Consider the following 27,699-nt stretch of genomic DNA (forward strand, 5'->3'; position numbering starts at 1 on the left):
GGGGCGGCCGAGGCGGCAACTGCGCGGGACGGAGCCGCGGCGGGAGCGGCCGCGCCGGCCCCTGGCCTCATCCCCGCGCGGCCGAGGCCGGAGAACAGTCTCCAACTCTCCGGGGGGAGCGGCAAGGGGCGCCAAGAAGCGGACCTCCGCCCCCACGCAGCGGAGGCGCCGGGACTGCTGCCCTTTGTGGGCGCAGCGCGCACGGCCCCGAGCGCCCTCCCCGCGGCGCTCTCGCCGGCGTCTTCGTCGTGCCCGGCGGCCCTAGAGAGGGGACCCGGAGGAAGCAAAACCCCGAGCCCGAAACCTCGCGTTGCGGAGCTCCTGGGGCGCTCCCGCCGCTCCGCTTGCACCTCCGCATCTTCCACCGGCCAAGGTCCCCGCCGCCTGCATCCCTCCTGGCTTCGCAGCGCTTGGGGCCGAAACAGAGCAGCCTGCGCTGCCACCGCGGCCACACACACACACGCACACACACGCACACACTCACACCCTCACGCGCACGCCCGCCTTCTCCCCCGCCCCCTCCCCAGCTCCTTGATCTCGGTCTGTTTTATTACTCGTGGTGCGAGTCCCGCGGACTCCGCGGCCCGCTATTTGTCATCAGCTCGCTCTCCATTGGCGGGGAGCGCGGAGCAGCGGAGAAGGGGGTGGGGAGGGGAGGGAAGGGAAGGGGGTGGAAACTGCCTGGAGCCGTCTCTCCGCGCCGCTGTTGGTGCTGCCGCTGCCGCCGCCTCCGGCTCCTCGCTCGGCCCCTCTCCGCCTCCATGTGCCGGATAGGGGGAGCGCCGCGGACCCTGCTGCCGCTGCTGGCGGCCCTGCTTCAGGTACGCGGCGGTCCCCGCGGGCCGGGCCGCGGGCGGGGTGGGGCGGGCGGCGCCGGGTCCCTTTGTTCCCCGCGCCGCTGCGGGGCCGGGCTGCGCACCCGGGAAGGGAGGTGCCGCACCGCGCGGCCGGGAGCTGCGCAGACACGAGGCAGGGGCCGGGCGCCCGAGCAGGGCGCCCGGGGCCAGCCGGTCTCCCGCGCCTCTCTTGGCGGGTGCCCAAAGGGGCTGATCACGGTCTCCCCACTGCCCCTGCGGGGGTCCAGCCAGCTCCCGGGGGGGTGTCTCTAGGCAGCAGAAGGGTGAGCTACGCTAGCACTCCGGTTTTGCAGTTTTCTATGCTTCTCACCCCTCGCGTAGCACTTTGCTCCAATTTTTTTGTTTATTTCTGCAGAGATGGGTCTCGAGTTTGCAGTCGGAATTCTCACTCTGGTATCTTAGTTACGGGACTTGCCTCCACCCCACCTCACCCTGGCACCCGCGCGGCTCCCGGTGCCCGAGGGCTCCAGTGTCCTATTGTCTTTATCCTAGCGTCGAATTGCTGCCTATTTCTGTTTTCCTGCCCTCGCAATTTTCTCTGTCGGTCCTACCCGAAAAGAAAGCCACGCTCCCTTGCCCAGACGAGTCTACGCGGGCCCGCGCCTCCGCACCCAGACCCTGGCCCCGCACGCCCCTTATCCCGCCGGGCAGGGAGAAGTTCCGTTACTCGGCTATTTTTCCTCTTCCTCTGTCCGGCTGCCTCTGCCCTGCGTGCGTCCTGGGGGCGCCTTGACCGGGAGCCTCCGCACTTTTCACGCCTTCGGGAGAGCGCCAGACAGCCTATCCCTGGGATCGGTACCGGGAGGCTCCTCAGCGGCGGGAAGCACCTGCTCCAGGCAGGTCTGAGCCTCCCTCCCCACTCCGCGCGGGTCCCCAGCCCGGCCGAGCGTCCAACTTTCCCGCGGCGGCCGGCCAGAGGATGCCCCGAGGCCCCTCCTAGCCCGCCAGCGGGGTCTGGCGAAGGGAAGCCGCGCGCCGCGGCCGAGACCCCCCGCGCTGGGCGGGGTCCGGCCGGGGGTCCCGCTTCTGCCGCCGCGGCGGGGGGGGCCCGCGGTGGCTGCGGGAAAGCGGCGTGTCCGCCCTCACGGCCTGAGGGGGTCTCGCGGGGGGGGGGGAGTCCGCCCCAGGGGGCCACCAGCGCACCGCCGGCGGCTGGGGGTGGCCGGCCGGCGACTGCTCCAAAAAGTGCGGGCGCAGTTCGGAAATGCCGCGGCGCCCGGGGCGACCGGGACAGGGACAGATGGTGCGGATCGCCCCCCTCCGTGGTCATCACGGGTCAGGGCCTGGCGCGCTCCGGCCACGGGCGCCGGGGGCTGGACCGGACTGGCGCCCGCGGTCTCGCGCGCTCCCTCCCGCCGCCCCCTAGAGGGGTGTGGGCCGCGCCGAGCCCTGTCCATGGTGCGCCCGTTCCGCGCTCGCCTCCCCCGGGTCGCGCTCGCCTACTCTGAGGCTCTCTCCCCCACACTGGCTCGCGGGCCGCCCTGGTCCCGCCGTCCCTTTCTCCTTTCTTGGGTTTCTCCTTTTGTTCTTTCCTCTCCTGCTGGTCTCTTTCTCTTTCCCCTTCCCCCATTCGCCAGTCCGCCCCCCTCGGCTCTCTGCAGACGCTGGGGTTTCAGAACTGTTCCACTGGACATTTTTGGCCTCTGCACTTTTGGGGAGTGGATGGAATTTCTTCTAACTTGGGGGAGGAGACCTGCCAGTCACTTGCTAACAAAAGTACCTCCTGTTATAAAACCGCCCTTTATTCTTGGAGCGCACACTCCTCATTCTTTCACCTCCTGTCAGTTCATTTATTGTTTCCTCTTTTAAAATGGGGTTTATTGAAGAGGTTAGGCTGAAGGGGAGGAAGGAAAAAAAGTGCTACTTCAAGTGTTTGAAGTGAAGGGGAAAACAAGATAAACTTAAGAATCCTCCCAGACATCAGATTTAAAAAACAAATACGTCGTAGATTAGAAAAATCTTTGTTTTAAAAAACATGTTGTTTTGGACATCATAGCGTGGTCTTACTTATTTATAGGCAATTTATAGTAAATCCTAAGAGTCCAGCTCTGGATGGTATGCTCACTAACTTTTTGATTTGAGAGTAAGTTTTAATTGAATACTGTGCAGTGAAGTTAGGATAGGAGGAGACGTTTCTTGGTCACTAATAACATGGGACTAATCTGTGTACCATGAAACAATCTCATTTCCTCTTTGAGTCATCTGCTTTGAAACCAGGTGTGGATTTTGTAGGCCATTTTCTTTCTTTTTTAAGCATTAAAATATATATATATATATATAATTTGTAAACGTCAAATTGTGCACTTCCCTTTTCTGTTGTATGTTCTTTCTCAGTTTCTTACAGGCCAACCCGAGGTTGACTTTCAAAAACCTCGAAGAAAGGGGAGATTAAAACTTTGTCATCAAGTTATTTGGGTAATTCATGGGTATGAGTCAAGCAATAACACTGAGTGATTTACAAGGTCATTAGAAGTGGAAGCAGAGCAGTTCATGCATCAGGAGTTTTAGGGTTAAGTGTGCTGTGTGGATTGTACACACCAAGATTGGAAATGACTTTCTGCTCATGGTCTGCTTTACACACTGGAATAACATAGATCTATCTGCAATGTGAAAATGGCCCCTCTGCACTCTGCAGTCATCTGCTTTTTAGAACTCTAGCTTTTCTTTTTAAGCTTCAAGCCAGACTAAGAAGTCAAAGAGTTTTAGAAGAAAGAATGAGTAAGTTATCAGTTTAGATACTGAGCTGCCTTATTTTTTCAGACCAGTTAAAGAAGAATAATTAAATATTCAAAAGGACTTTATGCCTTTAATTAACCGAAGTGTTCTTTGTTTTACTTGAAACACTTTTTTTTTTTCACTTTAAGAGAATCTTTACTAGTTGAGTTATTCTGTTACCTAGATTTACATAATTCTAGTCAATTTTGCATATTATGATATTCAGCTTTTAAGATTTTCTCTATTCTTGCTCATTTTAGCTTGAGGCATTAGCATTGTCCTCTAAAAAAGAAAAAAAGCAGAATTTGAGCATTAAACTTCACTGATCAAGGGATATCACAAAGTTATGACAAGCTTTCCTTTCATACAAGTGACTTTCAAATCCTTAAATAGATTTATCATCAGGGAAAAAAGATCAATTATACTTTTACTACCCATCCAGTCATGAATAGGTTAGAAGCCTGCTTTGTTTTTCTGGTTCTCATTTTAACTGCATAGCTCCATTATTCTATTTTAAATACACTTGAATGGGTTATGAAACATCAAAGACATCACCTTACGTTTCACAAATATTTTAGATTCTTAGTCTTATCACATAGATTTCTGCTTTCAATGCTGAATGAGGACCTATGAAAAAAGATGCACAAACCATATGTGATTTTCTCATATTAGGTATGGACTTTCATGGCATTAATTTCAATACATAAAATGTTGGGGGGGGGGGAAGGCTTTGTTTTAGACTGGAAAATCTAGGATACCACAGTCATTTTAAAAATAAAACATATATGTATTCTCTATGTTTATTTGAATTTCAAGTTCCTTTGAAAGTAAGAATTAACTTAGCTGGTTCAGTTTCTTCTCCTTATGTGTATCTTTGCCCTTTTAAAAACTTCTGGCATGTGGTCATTACTAACAGGTGGTGGTGGTGTTTAGTCGTTAAGCTGTGTCCAGCTCTTTTGCCACCCCATTAACTGTAGCCTGCCAGGCTCCTCTTGTCCATGGAGTTTTCCAGGCAAGAATACTGGAGTGGGTTGCCATTTCCTTCTCCAGGGGATCTTCCTGACCCAGGGATCGAACCCAGGTCAAATGCATTAAATGCAATTTGAAAAACAATTAGTGTGCCCTAAAATATTATAAGCATGTCTTAAAATGACATAAATATACACCCAAATTAAAATTACATATGATTTTTTAGGCCTTAATTGTAAGTTTAGAATTTTACTTGCAGAGTATAGTGTCATACTTTTATCAAAGTCTGCCCTGGTCTTCTAAAAGTTTGGACTGAGATTTTAAGGGGAAAGTCTTCTTAGATAGTTTGTATTTTTTACATGTAGAGATTCAATTCTATTTGAAACAGATTTTTGGTGACAGTGTGTTGCACCAAACTGTCCTCAACTTCCGTTTTTATTAAAAATCTTCAATTCTTAAATCTGTTGTGCCTCATTAAGCTTTAGGGTTATTAATCGGGAAATGTCAAGACTTAAACCAACAGTTAATCTTGCTTTAAAATGCCTTTTAAAGAAATCCTAAGTAACTCAAATCCGCATCCTGTTTTCAAAGGGATAGTCTCAAGTTAGAAGAGTGATTTTAAAGAAAAATCAGCTGTTATTTAAGAAATGTAGTGTTTGTATCTACTTTCTATGGCTTAGCTTAAGTTAACATTCAAATTTGCTCTTTTGGCTCAAATACAAGAATTAATCAAGTTTAAGCACTGCACAGACTTGTGGTGAATTTTATCCATCCGATAGGATAGATTTGGAATTTAGATTTTGTTATTTGAGTAATTATTTCACATCTGCCATGAGTACACTTTCTAGAATCTGTTTTCGAGTTGGGTTTAGAACTGTAAGTTGAAACATAATTTGTACCAACAAATCATTATGCCTCCCATTTCTGTTTGTTTTCTTCTACAAACTTACTTTTGTTTGAATTTTTCAGTTAATTTGAGCGGATGCTAGTCTTTGTGTATTTAACTAAATGTAGATAAGTTTTAAATTAAACAAACCTATTCATGCCAGGGAGGAGGAAGATACAGATAAATATTGTAGTAAAAGCTGCATCTTCCACACATATAAAGTGATGAGTTTAAAGCAGGCAGAAGGCGAATTCAGGATCTAAATGGGACCTTTTGAAAAATTTGAACTTAAAGATTATGACTTTGTTACAATCCAGTTTTTAAGCTCTATTTTCGGTTGTGCGTGAATAGAGCTCAGTTCTTCCTTGTTACTCTCTTTAGGACCCAGTGCACTTCTTGTCTGAGCTTCCAACTGTATTTTACAGCACCCAGGCTCTTGGGTTGCATGTATATACACACAGTGTACATGTTGAGAACTGCTATCCACGTACATGTCCCCTGCAACATTTACCACAGTTTGGCATGAACTATCAACTGATAGTTAATTGATAACTGTGTGTGTGTCATCCAAGGTGATTTGGGCACCGAGAGTAAATAATACCTTTGTTCTGGGCAAGTGAACTGCCCTGACTTAGTGTCAAGGGCAAGAGCAAGGGTCAAGGGCAGGAAGCCTGAGGTTCTAATCTGGTCCAGATGTAGTTTAGTCTCTTAAACTCTGCTGACCTCATTTTCCTCAATAATAAAACCATAGGCCTGCTTGGATTAGCTGATCTCTAAGGGACTGTCTGGTTCTGTGACTCTTGGGGCTGCTTAAAATATCCCAAAATGATTCCTTTTCAAAGACTTTGGAATGACTTTAATTTTTAACCTGAAATGCAGGGATTTTCAGGTACTCAGAGGACTGAGTATGATTTTTGAGGACTGTTGACAATAGTTTATTATATGTGATAATATATCATTCAGCACTAAGAATATAGCCCTTTTGGATGACCCTAGAGATTATCATATTAAGTGAAGTAAGTCAGAGAAAAATGTCATATGATACCTCTTATATGTGGAATCTAACAAAATAATACAAATGAACTTATTTACACAGCAGAAATAGATGCACATCGGAAGTACACTTACAGTTGTGAAAGGGAGTTTGGGATTAAGAGATAACACACTACTATATATAAAACAGATAAAGAACAAGGACCTATTAGTAGACCTATCTCTACTGATGGACTTCCCTATATAGCACAGGGAACTATATTCAATATCTTGTAATAAGAATCTGAAAAAGAACATGTATACCTATATGTACGTATGTTTAACTGAATCACTTTGCTATACAGCTAAAACTTAACACTTTGTAAATTAAAAAAAAATACTATTTTAAAAAAGAATATGATGCCTTGACCTAGCAAGTTCTTCTGTAATCATTTTTACAGATATGTTTGTATTCATGATATATATGTGATATTTACAAATATAGGTATATGCATTGAGGCACTATTTATAATTGCAAAAGATCAGATTAGATGACCTCTGAAAGTCCATCAGTAGAGACTGATTTAATAAATTATGGAGTAATATGCAGTCAGATTTGAGATCCTCTGGTTCCAGTCAAGAAAATTATTGTTAAGCGGCCTAATGTTTTTGGCATACTCAGGTACTTAGGAAAGCTTCAGGTTAGGACCACCGAAATAATCAGTGGGATTCCAGGGCCTCTGAATGAAGAAGAGTTGGATGTAGACTACAGATAGAAGCTATCGCTGAACAGAAAATTAAGCAGAGTAGAAATAAGATGAAGATGACCTTCAAGAACATCCTAAAGTTGAGTTGAGAACAGCCTGTAGAAGGTTGAGCTTATAAGTAAATTCAAGAAAGATTGGCTAAATATAATGTGTAATTATGTAATAGTTTCCATGTTGTATCATGAAGTGACCACACTATGCTGAGTTAACCACCTGAGAGATTATACTAGCTGGTAAACCCATTATGATATTTCTTCCATTCTCTTGACTGAATATTTAATTTTTCATCTGTTCTGATAGTGAAAAAGTCATCTAAAGTAGACTTTACCTAGGACCTAGAACTTGAGATTCAGAAAAACATTTAGTGTTAGAGTCGGATGTTTTGGTCTACACTCTTGAGTAAGGAAGCTATTGAACTTGGGTTTTTCCCAAGTAGCATTGGGAGAATTAGTGGGGTTTTAAAACAGCTTGAATCATTTAAAAGGAGGTGCTATTATAAATACAATATGGCATTCATAATCAAGTGACTTGGAGAACTGTTTGATCCATGATCCATTCTTAGATTTTCTTTTACAAAATATACCCGCCTATGCTAAAAATAATAGGCAGTAATAGTGCACTTCTATACTACTATATATTATAATTTTAGTTTTGTTTTTATGTTAATTTAAAAAATTAACTTGACCATAGCATGTTTATGTATAATCATATATTTTTATGGTTGTAGTTTTAATATTTGCTTTTCTGTACTTCTGTGTCTCTTTTTCTGTTTTGCATATAGGGTTATCTGAGGGTGGGATGTTTCAAAAGAACAGCATGTATACTATCTATGGTGAAACAGATCACCAGCCCAGGTGGGATGCATGAGACAAGTGCCCCAGCCTGGTGCACTGGGAGGACCCGGGGGAATCGGGTGGAGAGGGAGGTGGGAGCGGGGATCGGGATGGGGAATACGTGTAAATCCATGGCTGATTCATATCAATGTATGACAAAACCCACTGAAATGTTGTGAAGTGATTGGCCTCCAACTAATTAAAAAAAAAAAAAAAATTTGCTTTTGTGTTTTTTAAAAAATTACACTTGATCATCATCATTTAAAACTTTTATATGGAGTTTCCATACTACCATGCTAATATATAATTTAATGTTTTGTTGGATTAAAGAATTAGTAAAAAAAGAAAAAAAAAGAAAAAGTTAAAGGATCATAGTTTGGAATCTTTGTTCCAGAAATTATTGGAACTGAAAATGTGAAATGACTCTTCTTTCCTTATTATTAAAATAAGTTTTGAGTTTATTCAATGATCTTCTGTTGCTTTAGTGTTGAAATTTGTAAAAGTTTGGAAAAGGGAAATCTGAATTGTAGGGACAAGAAATAGTTTAATGGTTGTCTGGGGCTGGACATGGAGACAAGAGATTGGTTACAAAGGGGCAGGAGGTAATTTGGGGGGGGTGACAAAAATGTTCTAGATTTTGATGGTGGTGGGTTGATGAATGTATACTTTTTGAAACTTTTTGAACTGTACTCTTAAAATGGGTGCATTTTTATTGTATGTAAATTATACCACAGTAAAATTGGTTAAAAAATAAATGATGATTCACACATTAAAAAAAAAAAAATCTAAATTCATATTATTACTTCCAGTAAGGATTCTAAGAAATGCCTTTTCAGTGTTTTATTTTTTTTCCCCAATATTCAATTTTAAGACTTTTAACAGTTTATTTTTAGTAATAATCAGTAGGTCATTCATATAACTCAAAAGAGCACATACACCAAATAAAACTATTTGAAACTTCAGATAATTTGCTGCCATCTCTTCAAATCTTTTTTTTTTTTTTCAAAGCAATGTCTGGTATAATAATACTAAACCTTAAAAAAAAAAATACTAACCTTAAAGATGAAATATTTTTAATTTCAGGGAAGAAACTAATAAATTACCTTAGTTAATTATTTCCATAACCTTGTGACATAGGTGGTTTTATTCCCATTTTATAGAGATGATGAAAGAGAAAGTCAGACAGTCTGAGTATTTATTGTGAGAACCCTGAGTGGAACGATATCTCTTTGTAGCAGAGTTAAACCTGACTACAAAGCCCATGGTTTTTGCCTTCCACCAGGTTGGGATGCTATTAATCTGATATTCAGGGAACAAATACCACAGTAGAAGGAAATTTCAGTTACTCACTACTGAGTTTATAAGATTTTTGTAAAGTAGTTAACTTTTGAGTTTCATTCTCTAATTTTGACCTTAAATATTTTGATTTATTTTGACATCTGAAACCAAAATTTAATACTTGGTTAGGATTTTCATTATATATATACTTCTTTTTTTTCCTTAGAGAAAGAATAAAAAATAATCCCAGGTAAATGATTCCTAAATAGTTTCATGATGTTCTTCAAATTGTCTTGATCAACAAATAATGTGTTGATAAGTACTCAAAAAATAATTTTTGAATGAATTTTGGAATTTAAAATGCTTTGTAAGAGCCACAAAAACCTCACTCAGCCCACATTTTTTGTTGTCTGGGGTTTTTTGTGTGTGTTGTTTTTTTTTGAAACTGTGTCTGTTCAGTGTTCTTTTCTTTATAAAAGTACATTCAAGAGATTCAATCATTAAGTATTAAAATATTTTAATGTTTCATGGCAGGTTTTCCATGTTTGAATAGTTTGAATTACCTTTTTTCCCACAAATGAAATTAGTTGGCATCTTTTAAAAATATAGATACCCACACCTACAACAAGTTTATGGGACTGTTTTGTGGGGTTACTGAGTACACACTGATTTGTTTGCTGCCCAGAAAGCCTGGAGCTGTTTTTTTTTTGTTGTTTTTTTTTTTTTGTAACTTGACCTATTGTTGTTGGGTGGATACACTTGGCTTGACTGTAATTGCAAACTAAATGTCTCTTAGTTGGGTCGGAGAGCTGTTAAAGCAAAACTCTGAAATAAATGACTTAGAAAAAACATTAAATTTATTAAGTTTGAAGAATATGACTTAATCCCTCTGTTTAACACAAATGTTTAATAAACCAGAGGCTGTGACCACTTTAATTTTTTATTTTCTTTCCTTGTCTTAATTGGTTAACACAACAGGTCAAAGTCTGCAGTTCATCCTTTATGGCTTTCCGGTCCAGGAAGTAAAGTGTTTTGTGCAACCAAAATATTAGGCTTTCACGGCTCCTTTGGTACCAACAAGAGCATCTCCAAGATTAGGTTCTCATGTCTTCTCATATTTCAGGGAATTCAGAATTTAAATTTCACACACTCACACTTAACCTTCGTGGAAATAACAGATGTAATGGGACCATGCTGAGTGTTCATTAATTGATCATAGTTTTGAATCAGTGCTTAGTCAAAACACAGCATTTCCAGCATCCCAGGGACACCCTCTTCAATTTTAACCATCCCTTCAGTGGCAACTATATGTTGTTGTCCAGTCACTGAGTTGTGTCTGACTCTTTGTGACCCCATGGACTGCAGCACACCAGGCTTCCCTGTCCTTCACTATCTCCCAGAGGTTGCACAAATTCATGTCCATAGAGCCAGTGATGCCATCCAACTTGACTTCTAATAGCAGAGATCAGCTTAGCTTATTCCCATACTTTATGAAGTCATCCACTATATACTGTTTTGTAGTTTTCACCCAATTGTAGAATTGTCTGTGTATGTGTGTCGTGTCTTTTTTAATAGCCACAAGGTTAGGAAAGGCTTCTGGGTGCTATGGAAGTATCTGGGAGGTTGAGGAAGGTGAGAACTGATTTAAAAACAAAAATAAAACAGGCCATTTCATTGCAACTAAAGGTCACTTGAGTTTATAGTGTTTGTGGTGTCAAACCATGAAAAAACTTTTGTGGATTTTCCTATCTAGATATCTTCTCCTGTAGTTCTGGTAAATTGGCAATGCTGCTTCAGCCAAAAGCTGAAGACCTTTGGAATTTAGTAATTACACCTTTTCTTGCCCTTCCCTTTTTATCATAAGGAAGGTCTAGAGAAACACTCAGTATCTTTTTGACTTGAAGTCTTCATGCAGAAGGTTTGGGTGTTAAGATTAATCTTTGCAGCAATGCTTCTTAATACTCTGAGCTTCCTAGTGACCCACTTCTCAAGGAGGCCCTACCCAGATTTATTTTTACATAAAAAAGCATCACTACGAACAAAGCTACTGGAGGTGATGGAATTCCAGTTGAGCTATTTCAAATCCTAAAAGATGATGCTGTGAAAGTGCTGCACTCAATATATGCCAGCAAATGTGGAAAACTCAGCAGTGGCCACAGGACTGGAAAAGGTCAGTTTTCATTCCAATCCCTAAGAAAGGCAATCCCAAAGAATGCTCAAACTACCGCACAATTGCACTCATCTCCCACACTAGTAAAGTAATGCTCAAAATTCTCCAAGCCAGGCTTCAGCAATATGTGAACCGTGAACTTCCAGATGTTCAAGCTGGTTTTAGAAAGGGCAGAGGAACCAGAGATCAAATTGCCAACATCCATTGCATTATCGAAAAAGCAAGAGAGTTCCAGAAAAACATCTATTTCTGCTTTATTGGCTATGTCAAAGCCTTTGACTGTGTGGATCACAATAAACTGTGGAAAATTCTGAAAGAGATGGGAATACCAGACCACCTGACCTGCCTCTTGAGAAAGCTATATGCAGGTCAGGAAGCAACAGTTAGAACTGGACATGGAACAGCAGACTGGTTCCAAATAGGAAAAGGAGTAGGTCAAGGCTGTATATTGTCACCCTGCTTATTTAACTTATATGCAGAGTACATCATGAGAAACACTGGGCTGGGCTGGAAGAAGCACAAGCTGGAGTCAAGATTGCCGGGAGAAATATCAATAACCTCAGATATGCAGATGACACCACCCTTATGGCAGAAAGTGAAGAGGAACTAAAAAGCCTCTTGATGAAAGTGAAAGAGGAGAGTGAAAAAGTTGCCTTAAAGCTCAACATTCAGAAAACTAAGATCATGGCATCTGGTCCCATCACTTCATGGAAAATAGATGGGGAAACAGTGGAAACAGCGTCAGACTTTATTTTTGGGGGCTCCAAAATCACTGCAGATGGTGATTGCAGCCATGAAATTAAAAGACGCTTACTCCTTGTAAGGAAAATTATGACCAACCTAGATAGTATATTAAAAAGCAGAGACGTTACTTTGCCAACAAAGGTCCACCAATCAAGGCTGTGGTTTTTCCAGTGTTTGTGTATGGATGTGAGAGTTGGACTATGAAGAAAGCTGAGCGCCCAAGAATTGATGCTTTTGAACTGTGGTGTTGGAGAAGACTCTTGAGAGTCCCTTGGACTGCAAGGAGATCCAACCAGTCCATCCTAAAGGAGATCAGTCCTGAATATTCATTGGAAGGACTGATGCTGAAGCTGAAACTCCAAAACTTTGGCCACCTCATGCAAAGAATTGATTCATTTGAAAAGACTCTGATGCTGGGAGGGATTGGGGGCAGGAGGAGAAGGGGACGACAGAGGATGAGATGGTTGAATGGCATCACCGACTCAATGGACATGAGTTTGAGTAAACTGTGGGAGTTGGTGATGGACAGGGAGGCCTGATGTGCTGCGATTCATGGGGTCATAAAGAGTCGGACACGACTGAGCGACTGAACTGAACTGAAAAAAGTTTCAATTGGGGGTTACAATACCACAAACTGGTAGTTTTCCAGAAGGTTGGTGCATCTTTGGATATAGTTGATCCTCCTCTGTTTTTTGCGTAGCCTTTTTCAAGATCTGAGAGGTTGCCATGAAGGATACGGAGCTCCAGACTTGTCCCAAGTTCCTTCTTTCTGGAGACCTTTCCTCTCTGTGTATAATACTTGTTGAGTAGACCTAGAATCTAGGTGGAGGAGTCCACGCATAAGGATGAGGACTAAAGGATCCACATCCAGAAGTAATGGCCCAGCAGGGTTTGTTTGCTTCAAGGCAGCTCTAATTTATTTATGTTTGTACACGAGTGGACTTTGCGCTTCCCAGGTGACACAGTGGTAAAGAATCCTCCTGCCAATACTGGAGATGCAAGAGATGCAGATTGGATCTCTAGGTCAGGAAGATTCTCTGGAGAAGGAAACGGTGACCCACTCCAGTATTCTTGCCTCAGAAATCCCATAGACCAGAGGAGCCTGGTGGGTTACAGTCCATGGGATTGCAGAGTTGGACACAACTGAGCAACCAAGGACACACACACACACACAGACATATACACATATATGAGTGTGTGTTTATTTTTCAATGTTTAAAAAGATTGTACCCTTTGTATGACTTTAGCTTATTGATACCTCTTTGGTATTTCACTTGTGTTTAACCCTTGCACAAAATTTTCTACCATAAAAGCAGTTGTATACATGTAGTGTTTATGGTTTCAGCATTAAATTTTATTTACAGTTCTTTTTTGTTTGATGGATAGCTAAGAACATTTGGGGAGACTAGCATAGCCCTTAATTTAATTTTCCACTCGATTCATAGCTGACTACCTTGTAAGTGAAACTGAATTAAATCTATGATTTGGTTTATGGTCTTCCCCTTTATTAGAGGCTGTCTTGATGGAATTTTGTTTAAAAGGGAGATAGTGGTATATTTGAATGTAGACAACAATGGATTATGTATGGATGGCATATAACATTTTATGGCCTAGAGTAAAAGAATTTTGGAAAACAGTGAGATTACTTTCTCTAGTGTTTTTGTGTATGTAATGGATTTGTCAAGAATTGTTCAGTTTCTGGTATCTTATTTACTGGTTCTTCATAATTAAAATAGGTTGGTGGCACAGTGATAAAGGATGCACGTGCCAGTGCAGGAGAAACTGGTTTGATCCCTGGGTCAAGAAGATCCTCTGGAAGAGGAAATGGCAACCCACTCCAGTATTCTTGGCTGGAGAATCCCCATGGACAGAGGAGCATGATAGGGTACAGTCCATAGGGTTGGAGACTTGGATATGACTGAGCAACTGACCACACATACCATGTATATGCTATGTATATATGAGTACAAGTTACATGTAATATATTATATGATAATGTATTATATAGTAAATCATGTATATAATAAATCATATACATAATATATACTAATGTATTATTATTCATATATATATGATATATATATAATATATATTGTGTGTGTGTGTTTCTGGAATATTACTCTGGTGGTTATGCCAAGATATAAATTGAGCCAGTCCACCTGCAAACACAGTCTTCTCAATCCTTGTGCTGTATCAAATTGTACTTACCAATTTATGGGTTTTTTTTTTTTTTTTTTGCACCATCTGGGAAGCCCCCCTTGGTACAATAAATGGCAATAAATACTTAATCAATGAATGAAATAATGAGGATGTCAGGAGGTGCTGGCTAGACTGCCCCCAACACCTCCATGGGGTGGTGTGGCACGTGTGATTTTTTTTTTTTTAATTATTTATTTTTATTAGTTGGAGGCTAATTACTTTACAATATTAAAGTGGGTTTTGTGATACATTGACATGAATCAGCCATGGATTTACATGTATTCCCCATCCCGATCCCCCCTCCCACCTCCCTCTCTACCCGATCCCTCTGGGTCTTCCCAGTGCACCAGGCCCGAGCACTTGTCTCATGCATCCAACCTGGGCTGGTGATCTGTTTCACCATAGATAATATACATGTTTCTATGCTGTTCTCTCGAAACATCCCACCCTCGCCTTCTCCCACAGAGTCCAAAAGTCTGTTCTGTACATCTGTGTCTCTTTTTCTGTTTTGCATATAGGGTTATCATTACCATCTTTCTAAATTCCATATATATGCATTAGTATACTGTAATGGTCTATCTTTCTGGCTTACTTCACTCTGTATAATGGGCTCCAGTTTCAGCCATCTCATTAGAACTGATTCACATGAATTCTTTTTAATGGCTGAGTAATATTCCATGGTGTATTTGTACCAGAGCTTCCTTATCCATTCATCTGCTGATGGGCATCTAGGTTGCTTCCATGTCCTGGCTATTATAAACAGTGCTGCGATGAACATTGGGGTGCACGTGTCTATTTCAGATCTGGTTTCCTCAGTGTGTATGCCCAGAAGTGGGATTGCTGGGTCATATGGCAGTTCTATTTCCAGTTTTTTAAGGAATCTCCACACTGTTCTCCATAGCGGCTATACTAGTTTGCATTCCTACCAACAGTGTAAGAGGGTTCCCTTTTCTCCACACCCTCTCCAGCATTTATTGCTTGTAGACTTTTGGATAGCAGCCATCCTGACTGGCGTGTAATGGTACCTCATTGTGGTTTTGATTTGCATTTCTCTGATAATGAGTGATGTTGAGCATCTTTTCATGTGTTTGTTAGCCATCTGTATGTCTTCTTTGGAGAAATGTCTGTTTAGTTCTTTGGCCCATATTTTGATTGGGTCATTTATTTTTCTGGAATTGAGCTGCAGGGGTTGCTTGTATATTTTTGAGATTAATCCTTTGTCTGTTGCTTCACTTGTTATTATTTTCTCCCAATCTGAGGGCTGTCTTTTCACCTTACTTAGTTTACTTTGTTGTGCAAAAGCTTTTAAGTTTCATTAGGTCCCATTTGTTTATTTTTGCTTTTATTTCCAGTATTCTGGGAGGTGGGTCATAGAGGATCCTGCTGTGATTTATGTCAGAGAGTGTTTTGCCTATGTTCTCCTCTAGGAGTTTTATAGTTTCTGGTCTTATATTTAGATCTTTAATCCATTTTGAGTTTATTTCTGTGTATGGTGTTAGAAAGTGTTCTAGTTTCATTCTTTTACAAGTGGTTGACCAGTTTTCCCAGCACCACTTGTTAAAGAGGTTGTCTTTTTTCCACTGTATATCCTTGCCTCCTTTGTCAAAGATAAGGTGTCCATAGGTTCGTGGATTTATCTCTGGGCTTTCTATTCTGTTCCATTGATCTATATTTCTGTCTTTGTGCCAGTACCATACTGTCTTGATGACTGTGGCTTTGTAGTAGAGTCTGAAGTCAGGCAGGTTAATTCCTCCAGTTCCATTCTTCTTTCTCAAGATTACTTTGGCTATTCAAGGTTTCTTGTATTTCCATACAAATTGTGAAATTATTTGTTCTAGTTCTGTGAAAAATACCGTTGGAAGCTTAATAGGGGTTGCACTGAATCTATAGATTGCTTTGGGTAGTATAGCCATTTTGACAATATTTATTCTTCCAGTCCATGAACAGAGTATGTTTCTTTATCTGTTTGTGTCCTCTTTGATTTCTTTCATCAGTGTTTTATAGTTTTCTATGTATAGGTCTTTTGTTTCTTTAGGTAGATATACTCCTAAGTATTTTATTCTTTTTGTTGCAGTGGTGAATGGTATTGTTCCCTTAATTTCTCTTTCTGTTTTCTCATTGTTAGTGTACAGGAATACAAGGGATTTCTCTGTGTTAATTTTATGTCCTGCAACTTTACTATATTCATTGATTAGCTCTAGTAATTTTCTGGTAGAGTCTTTAGGGTTTTCTATGTAGAGGATCATGTCATCTACAAACAGCGAGAGTTTCACTTCTTCTTTTCCTATCTGAATTCCTTTTACATCTTTTTCTGCTCTGATTGCTGTGGCCAAAACTTCCAAAACTATGTTCAATAGTAGTGGTGAGAGTGGGCACCCTTGTCTTGTTCCTGATTTTAGGGGAAATGCTTTCAATTTTTCACCATTGAGGGTAATGCTTGCTGTGGGTTTGTCATATATAGCTTTTATTATGTTGAGGTGTGTTCCTTCTATTCCTGCTTTCTGGAGAGTTTTTATCATAAATGGATGTTGAATTTTGTCAAAGGCTTTTTCTGCATCTATTGAGATAATCATATGGTTTTTATCTTTCAGTTTGTTAATGTGGTGTATTACATTGATTGATTTGTGGATATTAAAGAATCCTTGCATTCCTGGGATAAAGCCCACTTGGTCATGGTGTATGATTTTTTTAATATGTTGTTGGATTCTGTTTGCTAGAATTTTGTTAAGGATTTTTGCATCTATGTTCATCAGTGATATTGGCCTGTAGTTTTCTTTTTTTGTGGCATCTTTGTCTGGTTTTGGAATTAGGGTGATGGTGGCTTCATAGAATGAGTTTGGAAGCTTACCTTCTTCTGCAATTTTCTGGAAGAGTTTGAGTAAGATAGGTGTTAGCTCTCCTCTTAATTTTTGGTAGAATTCAGCTGTGAAGCCATCTGGTCCTGGGCTTTTGTTTCCTGGAAGATTTCTGATTACAGTTTCGATTTCCTTGCTTGTGATGGGTCTGTTAAGATCTTCTGTTTCTTTCTGGTTCCGTTTTGGCAAGTTATACTTTTCTATGAATTTGTCCATTTCTTCCAAATTGTCCATTTTATTGGCATAGAGCTGCTGGTAGTAGTCTCTTATGATCCTTTGTATTTCAGTGTTGTCTGTTGTGATCTCTCCATTTTCATTTCTAATTTTGTTAATTTGGTTCTTCTCCCTTTGTTTCTTATTGAGTCTTGCTAATGGTTTGTCAATTTTGTTTATTTTTTCCAAAAACCAGCTTTTAGCTTTGTTGATTTTTGCTATGGTCTCTTTCGTTTCTTTTGCATTTATTTCTGCCCTAATTTTTAAGATTTCTTTCCTTCTACTAACCATGGGGTTCTTCATTTCTTCTTTCTCTAGTTGCTTTAGGTGTAGAGTTAGGTTATTTATTTGACTTTTTTCTTGTTTCTTGAGGTAAGCCTGTAATGCTATGAACCTTCCCCTTAGCACTGCTTTTACAGTTTTTGGGTTGTTGTGTTTTCATTTTCATTGATTTCTATGCATATTTTGATTTCTTTTATGATTTGTTGGTTATTCAGAAGCGTGTTATTTAGCCTCCATATGCTTGAATTTTTAATAATTTTTTTCCTCTAATTGAGATCTAATCTTACTGCACTGTGGTCAGAAAAGATGACTGGAATGATTTCAGTTTTTTTGAATTTACCAAGACTAGATTTATCGCCCAGTTTGTGATCTATTCTGAAGAAGGTTCCGTGTGCACTTGAGAAAAAGGTGAAGTTGACTGTTTTGGGGTGAAATGTCCTTTAGATATCAGTTAGGTCTAGCTAGTCCATTGTGTCATTTAAAGTTAGTGTTTCCTTGTTAATTTTCTGTTTAGTTGATCTATCCATAGTTGTGAGTGGCGTATTAAAGTCTCCCACTATTATTGTGTTACTATTAATTTCCTCTTTCATACTCGTTAGCGTTTGCCTTACATATTGCGGTGCTCCTATGTTGGGTGCATATATATTTATAATTGTTATATCTTCTTCTTGGATTGATCCAAGAAGGATCAATTATGTAGTCCTTCTTTGTCTCTTTTCACAGCCTTTATTTGAAAGTCTATTTTATCTGATATGAGTATTGCGACTCCTGCTTTCTTTTGGTCTCCGTTTGTGTGAAATATTTTTTTCCAGCCCTTCACTTTTAGTCTGTATGTGTCCCTTGTTTTGAGGTGGGTCTCTTGTAGACAGCATATATAGGGGTCTTGTTTTTGTATCCATTCAGCCAGTCTTTGTCTTTTGGTTGGGGCATTCAGCCCATTTACATTTAAGGTAATTATTGATAGGAATGGTCCTGTTGCCATTTACTTTGTTCTTTTGGGTTCACATTTATACAACCTTTCTGTGTTTCCTGTCTAGAGAAGATCCTTTAGCATTTGTTGAAGAGCTGGTTTGGTGGTGCTGAGTTCTCTCAGCTTTTGCTTGTCTGTAAAGCTTTTGAATTCTCCTTCATATCTGAATGAGATCCTTGCTGGATACAGTAATCTAGGTTGCAGGTTATTCTCTTTGATTACTTTAAATATGTCCTGCCATTCCCTTCTGGCCTGGAGGGTTTCTATTGATAGATCAGCTGTTATCCTTATGGGAATCCCTTTGTGTGTTATTTGTTGTTTCTCCCTTGCTGCTTTTAATATTTGTTCTTTGTGTTTGATCTTTGTTAATTTGATTAATACGTGTCTTGGGGTGTTTTGCCTTGGGTTTATCCTGTTTGGGTCTCTCTGGGTTTCTTGGATTTGGGTGGCTATTTCCTTCCCCATTTTAGGGGAGTTTTCAGCTATTATCTCCTCAAGTATTTTCTCATGGCCTTTCTTTTAGTCTTCTTCTTCTGGGACTCCTATGATTCAAATGTTGGGGCGTTTCACATTGTCCCAGAGGTCCCTGAGGTTGTCCTCATTTCTTTTCTTTTTTCCTGTTTCATTTATTTCCACCATTTTATCTTATACCTCACTTATCCTATCTTCTGTCTCCATTATTCTACTCTTGGTTCCCTCCAGAGTGTTTTTGATCTCATTTATTGCATTATTCATTTTTAATTGACTCTTTTTTATTTCTTCCAGGTCTTTATTAAATATTTCTTGCATCTTTTCAATCTTTGTCTCCAGGCTATTTATCTGTAACTCCATTTTGTTTTCAAGACTTTGGATCATTTTTATTATCATTATTTTAAATTCTTTTTCAGGTAGATTCCCTATCTCCTTCTCTTTTGTTTGCCTTGGGGGGCATTTTTCATGTTCCTTTACCTGTTGGGTATTTTTCTGCCTTTTCATCTTGTTTCGATTCCTGTGTCTGGAGTGGGCTTTCTGTATTCTCGAGGACTGTGGTTCCTTTTTATTGTGGAGGTTTCACCCCGTGGGTGGGGTTGGACAATTGGCTTGTCAAGGTTTCCTGGTTAGGGAAGCTTGCGTCGGTGTTCTGGTGCGTGGAACTGGATTTCTTCTCTGTGGAGTGCAATGGAGTGTCCAGTAATGAGTTTTGAGATGGGTCTATGTGTTGGGTGTGACTTTGGGCAGCCTGTATGTTGACGCTCAGGGCTATGTTCCTGTGTTGCTGGAGAATTTGCGTGGTATGTCTTGCTCTAAAACTTGTTGACTCTTGGGTGGTGGTTGGTTTCAGTGTAGGTATGGAGGCTTTTGGATGGTCTCTTATTACTTAATGTTCCATGTAGTCAGGAGTTTTCTGGTGTTCTCAGGTTTTGGGCTTAAGTCTCCTGCCTCTGGATTTCAGTTTTATTCTTCCTGTAGTCTCAGGACTTCTCCAACTATACAGCACTGATAATAAAACTTCTAGGTTAATGGTGAAAAGATTCTACACCGTGAGGGACACCCAGAGAGGGTTCACAGAGTTACATGAAGAAGAGGAGAGGGAGGAGTGAGATAGAGATGAGCAGGGGAGAAAAAGGGGGGACTCAAGAGGTGAGAGACACATCTACACAGTTGTCTGTTCCCAGAGTGTTCTCTGTAGCCCAGACACCCACAAAGATTCACAGAATTGGATTGGGAAGAGAAGGGGAAGGGAGTAAATAGAGGTGTTCTGAGGTAGAAAACAGAGTCAAAAGTGGGAGAGAGTAATCAACACACATTTTATTCCCTGAATAAAAATGGGAACTGAATATTGGATTCTTAAATGTCCAAAATTTATATCACATACTGAAAAACAAAGATTAAAAATCTAGAGTAGAGGTTAGACTCTTAAAAATACAATATTAAAAACAAAAACAAAAAATTTTAGAAATATATATGAAGTTTAGTTTAAAAATAGGGCTTCTCTTTTTTTTTTTTTTTGCAAGGTTATAGTGAAATGAAAATGAAAATTAAGGAGTAGTAGAGGAGTAATAGAGGATTTTAAAAGAAAATAAGAGAAAAAAAGAAAAAAAAAAAACAAGAAAAAATATATGAAAATGAAAGTTAAGGAGTAATGGGGGAGTAATAGGGAATTTTAAAAGAGAAAAAAAAGAAAAGAAAAAAAATTTTTTTTTAATTTAAAAAAAAAGATAAAAATACATCTAGGAAATTATCTGGAGCTCTTACGGTCAGTGTGGGTTCAGTTCAGTTTCAGATAGCTCCCTGTTCCAGCTTTTACTTCTCGATATCTACAGGCCCCTTCCGGTGTAGTCGGTGTTACCTACAGGGATTTTAATCTGTTGCACTGGTCCCTTCTGAAGCGGTTCCCTTTGTTTATTTGGCTTCTGTTTGCCCTCTCTTCGGTGTCTAATTTCCGCCCTGACACAGGCGGGCGGAGGTGGTCTCCTGTTCAGGTTCGCTAGTTCAGTCCTGCTGCGGGGAGGGGGGGCGCTGCAGACAGATAGCGCTGTGTGTGGGGAGCACTCGCCGTGTTGCGGCCACACTGGGTTTGCCCCACTCACGGGTGTGTGCCCTCCCGTCTACGCTGCTCAGGCTCCCGGCTGCTGCATATGGAGCGGGCCCTGCGTTGCGTGCGGTTCCAGTTTTCGGGTACTCCACAAAAGCGCGGACTCGGTTGCGCCTGCGTTTTGTGCCTTCCCCGCCCGAGCAGCTCGGGCAGCCAGGAGCTTGACGGGCGCACGCTCCCCGGGTGCGGCGCGCTTTCTCCCCTCCGCGTCCTAGCCTAAGTTTCCGCTCGCGCCAGTCGGGTGCGTGCGCCCTGTGTCTAGCCGCGACCCTCCCGGCGGATGTCGGCCATCCAGAATCTCAGGAGGTCTTTGATTAGAAGCTGGAGGCCTGTTTGCAGTGCGGTAGGGGATGCCGTCTCTGAGGCCGAGTTTGCCCCTTTCCCCTCCCCCCTGCCTCCTGCCTCCGGTGGGGCTGGGCCGGTCCGCAGGCTGCGAGCTCTTCCCTGGACTTGCTCGGTCCCTTTGTTCTGCGAACGGCTGGCAGTGTGTTCAGGCCGGTTAATATTCTATCTCTTTTGCTGTCCCACAGTTTAAGTTGCTATCTCACAAAAGCTCCCTCCGATTGCCCTCAGGGCATTTGGGCCCTTACCCTAAGCAATGTCGCCCCGCTCTTCTCCATTCCGCCCCCACTTGCTGGTGGCGGATGCGGGCGTCTGGGGTACTTTTCTGCTGGGAGTTGCTTTTAGGCACGTAATCTGTGGATTTTATTTATTTTTCCTCCCAGTTAGGTTACCCTGCAAGATTCGAAAACTTCCCCCAGACCCGCCAGTGCAAGGGTTTCCTGGTGTTTGGAAACTTCTTCTATTAAGACTCCCTTCCCGGGACGGGTCTCCGTCCCTAGCTCTTCTGTCTCTCTTTTTATCTTTTATATTTTGTCCTACCTCCTTTCGAAGACAATGGGCTGCTTTTCTGGCGCCTGATGTCCTCAGCTAGCGATCAGAAGTTGTTTTGTGGAGTTTGCTCAGCGTTCAGTTGTTCTTTCGATGAATCTGTAAGGGAGACAGTGGTCTCCCCGTCCTGTTCCTCCGCCATCTTCCACTTTATGTTTTCACACTGAAATATTTTACTTATCTGAAGTTTACTTTTGTACTTAGTTTGAGGTGGAGAGCCTTGCTTTATTTTTCTCCCCAGAATTTATCCATATCACACACACAGAGTGACAGGTGGGTGGCTGTCCTTTATCAAATAAAATTTCTGCTTTTCTCAACAGAAATGCTTTCTTTACTAAGTGTGGGTTGCTGCAGAGTTTTGGATGTCTGTTTTTATCTCTCTGGTTGTGCTGATTGCCTGGGGAGGCAGCGTGTATGTGGTTAAGAATGTTGACTTGGGCTGGATGACCTGTTTTGGGGTCCCTGGTTTTGACACTGGGGTGTTGGGTGAACCTGGACAGCACATGTGGCATTTCTATCTCGCCGTACGTCTGTTTGTAAAATGGGGGTAATAAGTAGTATCTGTCATAAGGTTGTCAGGAAAAGTAAGTGGGCTGATATATCTACATCATTTAGAAAAGTGCTTTCATATGGTAAACAAGATGTAAGATCTTTAATTGAAGATTTGGGGGTATAATCATTACCCTTGTTTTACACAAACATAATCAAGGAGTAATTTAATTATTTGACTGAGTTTGAGTACTTGATATGTTCAAAGCTCTGTTCTGTGTTCCAGTGGGATAACTCATCCTCTGCATGGGAGGCTGCCAGTGCGCCTTAGACCACATGCAGAAGCCACAACTGAAGGACACATATTTTAACATTCCTCCTTCAGTTTTAACAGATGTTGCCTAAGCTGATACAATTAGGGAAAGGGATTAATCTATGTGGAGTGTTAGTCTTCCAGCAGTTTGATTTGGGAATTACAGGTAATAAAACAGGAGCTATTCAGGTGTCTTTCAAGTCTGCCTCTTTGCTTCTGTGATATAAGTTTTTGAAAAGATTTAAAAAAAAAAATTTTTTTTTTAACACCAAACCCATTTTGTATTGAGGTATAGCTGATTAACACTGTTATGATAGTTTCACGTGAACACTGAAGGGACTCAACCATACATATATAGTTATCCATTCTCCCCCAATACCCCTTCCCATTCAGTCTTTTAATTCTTTAGTGTTCTGCTATGGACACAAGTGTGTATGGGTGTATGTGTGTGTGTTGAGACTAGCCTGGAACCAGAGTAAGTTATTTAGTCTCCGAATGGTTTTAACATGATAACTCAGTGGAGACTAGAGAGTTGAGGGTATTCTTATCATACTGTTGATGCAAGTACAGAATTTGTGAAAACAGAGTAAAGATAGATTCATTGTTCTTGTAGATTCTGGTGATTTATTGATGATTAGATGCAGGAACTGTTGCATTTAGCTTAGTTTCATTCTGTCTTAATAACATTGCATCATTTTTGAGTAATTACTATGTGCCAGACACTGTTCTAAGTATTTTACTTGTATTCATTCATTTAATTTGCAAGAAAACTGTATCTATTTTACAGAAGAAGAGAGCAAAGCATAGGTTAAACAGAGGCACCCAAAGTTCTTTTGTTAAGTGATGGAGTGAGTGAAAGTCACTCAGTTGTGTCCTACTCTTTGTGACCCCATGGGCCCTCCAGGCTCCTCTGTCCATGGAATTCTCCAGGCAGGAGTACTGGAGTGGGTAGCCATTCCCTACTCCAGGTGGAATCTTCTGGACCCAGGGATCAAACCCAGGTCTCATTGCAGGCAGATTCTTTACCATCTGAGCTAAGTGATGAAACTAGGATGCAAATGCCAGCAGCCTGATGTCTGAGCCTGTGTTCCTAGTTTTGGTATTTATTTGAATGGAGGTAAAAATATGAAAGCAAGATTGACTTTTTAAAACAACGTTTTCTACTGTAAAATGTGGTACATTTAGACGAGTATATAAAGCATGTATGCAGGTTAAATAATAATTAAAGTATACAAAATATTTGTCAATACAACTACTAGACAGGTTGAGAAATAAAATATTACTGGTGCCTTAGAAGTCTCCAGAGTACTGTTCCCATTTCCTTCCTTCCTCCCAGACATAACCATTATCTTCATTTTTGTGATAATTATTCATTGATTTTTTAGTTATATCATCTGTGTATATATTCCTTTTACATATTAAGTTTTATATATACTAATATATGTAAATATGTAGAAACGTGTTTACGTATAGAAACATGTTTATGTAAATGTATATATCATGCATCTATATGGAAATGTACTGTGTATATGTATGTATGTATATGTGTATATATACATGTATATATAAAAATATCTGATCCACCAATACCACGTACATATTTTTCTTTTTCCATAACTTAGTATACATGTTCTTATTAAGCTTTAACATTTTTTAACAATATGGTGGACTGCATAATGGTATCTCTTTTGGGGTTCAGTTTGCATTCTTTCGGTTACCAAGGAGATGGAGATTGTTTTTGTATGTCTTCTGGTCTTTCGTCCTCCTTGAACGAAAGTAAGTTAAGTCCCTCAGTCGTGTCCGACTCTGCAACCCCATGGACTGTAGCCTACCAGGCTCCTCCCCCCATGGGATTCTCCTTTTCCAGGGGATCTTCCAAGCTCAGGGATCGAACCCGGGTCTCCCGCATTCCAGGCAGACACTTTAACCTCTGAGCCACCAGGGAAGCCCTTGTCCTTGAGTTGTCTATATGAACCCTACCGCGTGAAGTTTGTAACTCATCTGTAGCTTGGCTTTGCAAGTTGTTACCCACTCTCTTTGCCTAACATTTTCAATCATGGCTTGTGTGGTATCTTTCCAAGCAGCATGGTTTCTGGATCCCTAACTCGTGATTAAATCTAATATTTGAGGAGTGCTTACTATGTGCCAGACCGGGTGGTCTACCTGCATTGTCTCCTGTAATCTTTGCCTCTGAAGATTACTTTATCTCATGTCGCTGAGATAAGTCGGCATTGTTATCATTATCCATTTTACAGCAGTCCAAATGCAGCCTGGCTTAACCCATTCACCCAAGGGCACACCTCCCAGGGCTTGTGCGGTGTTCTCCCTGGTAACAGTCAGGTCCTCAGACTCTCTGAGAGCTGACCCACTGGGAGGAAGATAAATCTCTCTATTCAAGATTTTATACAATTGCAGCCTGGAGGAGAATTTGTGCTTTAGAATGAAGGCTTCAAGGGGTCTCCATTCCAGGGAGCAGACTTAGGACTTATGAATGGGAAAATCTAATATTGAGCCAGAATTAGGATAGGACTGAGCGACTGAACTGAACTGAGCTGAGCCACGGAAGTGGGCTTCCCCCCCATGGCTCAGCGGTGAAGAATCTGCCTGCAGTGCAGGAGATGCAGGAGACAGGGGTTCTATCCCTGGGTTGGGAAGGTGCCCTGGGGGAGGAAATGGCAACCTGCTCCAGAATTGTTGCCTGAAAAACTCCATGGCTAGAGCAGCCAGACAGGCTACGGTCCATGGGAAGGTGATGAGTCAGATACTACTGAACACTCACACAGACCCTGGAAATAGGTAATCCCATCTGTGGCCAAACAACCCCCTAGTGGTGATTTTAAGAAATACAAGTAACTGATCAGTAGTTGACAGTGCTGTGAATTGCAATTTTTCTTGACCTCAAGCCGGCTTGGCTTAGAACTGTAGACACCCAGTAATGCAGAGACACATGTGACTCTGTTCCGAGGACTTGGGCTTCTCTGAGCACTTGTAGAGGCTTGGTGGTCTGATCTTGGACCCTCATCATCCAGCCACCCTGGTGGACTTGCTTGCGGCCCTGCTGGTGATAGAAAGATGTTATTTGTCTTGGCTGCTTTTTGATCTTTAGCTTGGCCATTACTGAGTATTCAGTAATGCTGAGATTTTGTAGGTCATTTTGGGGCCCGTGAAGAGACCCTAATAAATAGTTCTTCTTATCCATCCAAGTTCTGGACAAATGAGTCCATGGATGTGCTTAGTCTCTAAGTCATGTCTGACCCTTTGTGACCCCATGGACTCTAGCCCGCCAGGCTCCTCTGTCTAAGGGATTCTCTAGGCAAAAATACTGGAGTGTGTAGCCATTTCCTTCTCCAGGGGATCTTCCCAACCCAGGGATCGAACCTAGGTCTCCCACCTTTTGGGCAGATTCTTTACCAATCTGAGCCACCAGAGGAGCCCAGAGGACCAAAATGCAACCTTTATTAGTGACCAAGACAAGGATGGAGAATGTGGTTTAAATGCTTTGGATTTCTGACTTAATACCCTGCCTGCCGCCAGCCTCCCATCTTTAACACTGCTAGATGAAGACTAGCCTCCCATCTAGGGAAACTGCTGTTGCAGTTCATCCACAGCCTAGCAGCATCTGCACTATGGAGCTGGGCTCCCAGCAGAAAAAAGAGGTGAAGAAGGGGCCAGGCTCTGTATGCTCAGTCATTTCATCCAAGCTGGCCAGAAAGGTTGACAGAGATCAGGAGTGGTGTGGCTTGTGTAGCTCCTCTACATGGAAGGCGGGGAGTCAAGGCTCCACTAAACCTTCTGCAGAGCTTGGATTAAACATGGAAGGTACGTTCTTACTCATCAAGTGTGTGCTCATCCAGAAGAGGGGCAATCACCTGCAGAGGAGGAGACGGACTCTCTCAGGACTGTCTTGCTTCCAACCTCTTGAAGTTTTAAAAGATCAATAGCTTTACTATAGAGAGAGTACTATATCTTGACTTTATAGAGAGTCCTTCTCCAGGGGCTCTTCCCAGCCCAGGGGAGGAAATGGCAACCCACTCTAGGAAATCCCACGGACGGAGGAGCCTGGTGGGCTACAGTCCATAGGGTCGCGAAGAGTCAACAGATACGACTAAGCGACTTGGCACACATGCTCTTAACAGAGAGTCTTCAAACCTAACTGGTGGTCACAGCAGCGTGAGCACACCTCGGAGATATTGCATGTTAGATTCTAGAGCTCTGTGATAAAGCAAATGTATAATCGATGGAGTCACCAATTTTTCTAGGAAGAGTTTTCCTAAGCAACATTATGACCTTAGAGCCTATTCTTAAATGTCCCGAGATAGGAAGCAGGTGACATCTGAGGGAAGGACTCCCAGTGGGTGGTGAGAACCTTTCCTGATTAAGTCTGTCAGGATGCTTATCGGGTTAAACCTCTTGTCTGTAAGTTGTGACCTTTGAACTAAACACTGAGTTCCAAGGGAAAATGAAGACTTAGCAGAGATCAAATATGCTGGATGAGAAGGTAGGGAACCTCAAAATGGGATCACCACCAAGGGGTATTTCTGACCTTGCACATCGGTGGCAGCATCTCAAATACCAGCGTTCTGAAAGAGAACCAAGAATACACAGGTGGATCTCGTCCCCCAGGTAAATACAAAATGCTAAATTTAACCTCCCCCAGGGAGCCACTCCCAGATGAGATTTGGCAACCAGTGCATTCAGACCTCCTACCTGGCCTCCAGCTG

General features: G+C 41.8%; 1 protein-coding gene across 1 annotated transcript in view; it reads left to right on the forward strand.

Moving 5' to 3' along the window:
- Positions 1 to 247: 247 nt before the first annotated feature.
- Positions 248 to 27,699, forward strand: part of CDH2 (cadherin 2) — a 253,176-nt gene continuing 225,724 nt past the window's right edge. Inside the window, exon 1 of the mRNA XM_061130793.1 lies at positions 248 to 821. Coding sequence (XP_060986776.1) covers positions 762 to 821 — 60 coding nt within the window. The 5' untranslated portion in view covers positions 248 to 761. The remainder of the gene's footprint in view (positions 822 to 27,699) is intronic.

The sequence above is a fragment of the Dama dama genome, chromosome 27 (assembly GCF_033118175.1).
Source record: "Dama dama isolate Ldn47 chromosome 27, ASM3311817v1, whole genome shotgun sequence".
Lineage (NCBI taxonomy): Eukaryota > Metazoa > Chordata > Mammalia > Artiodactyla > Cervidae > Dama > Dama dama.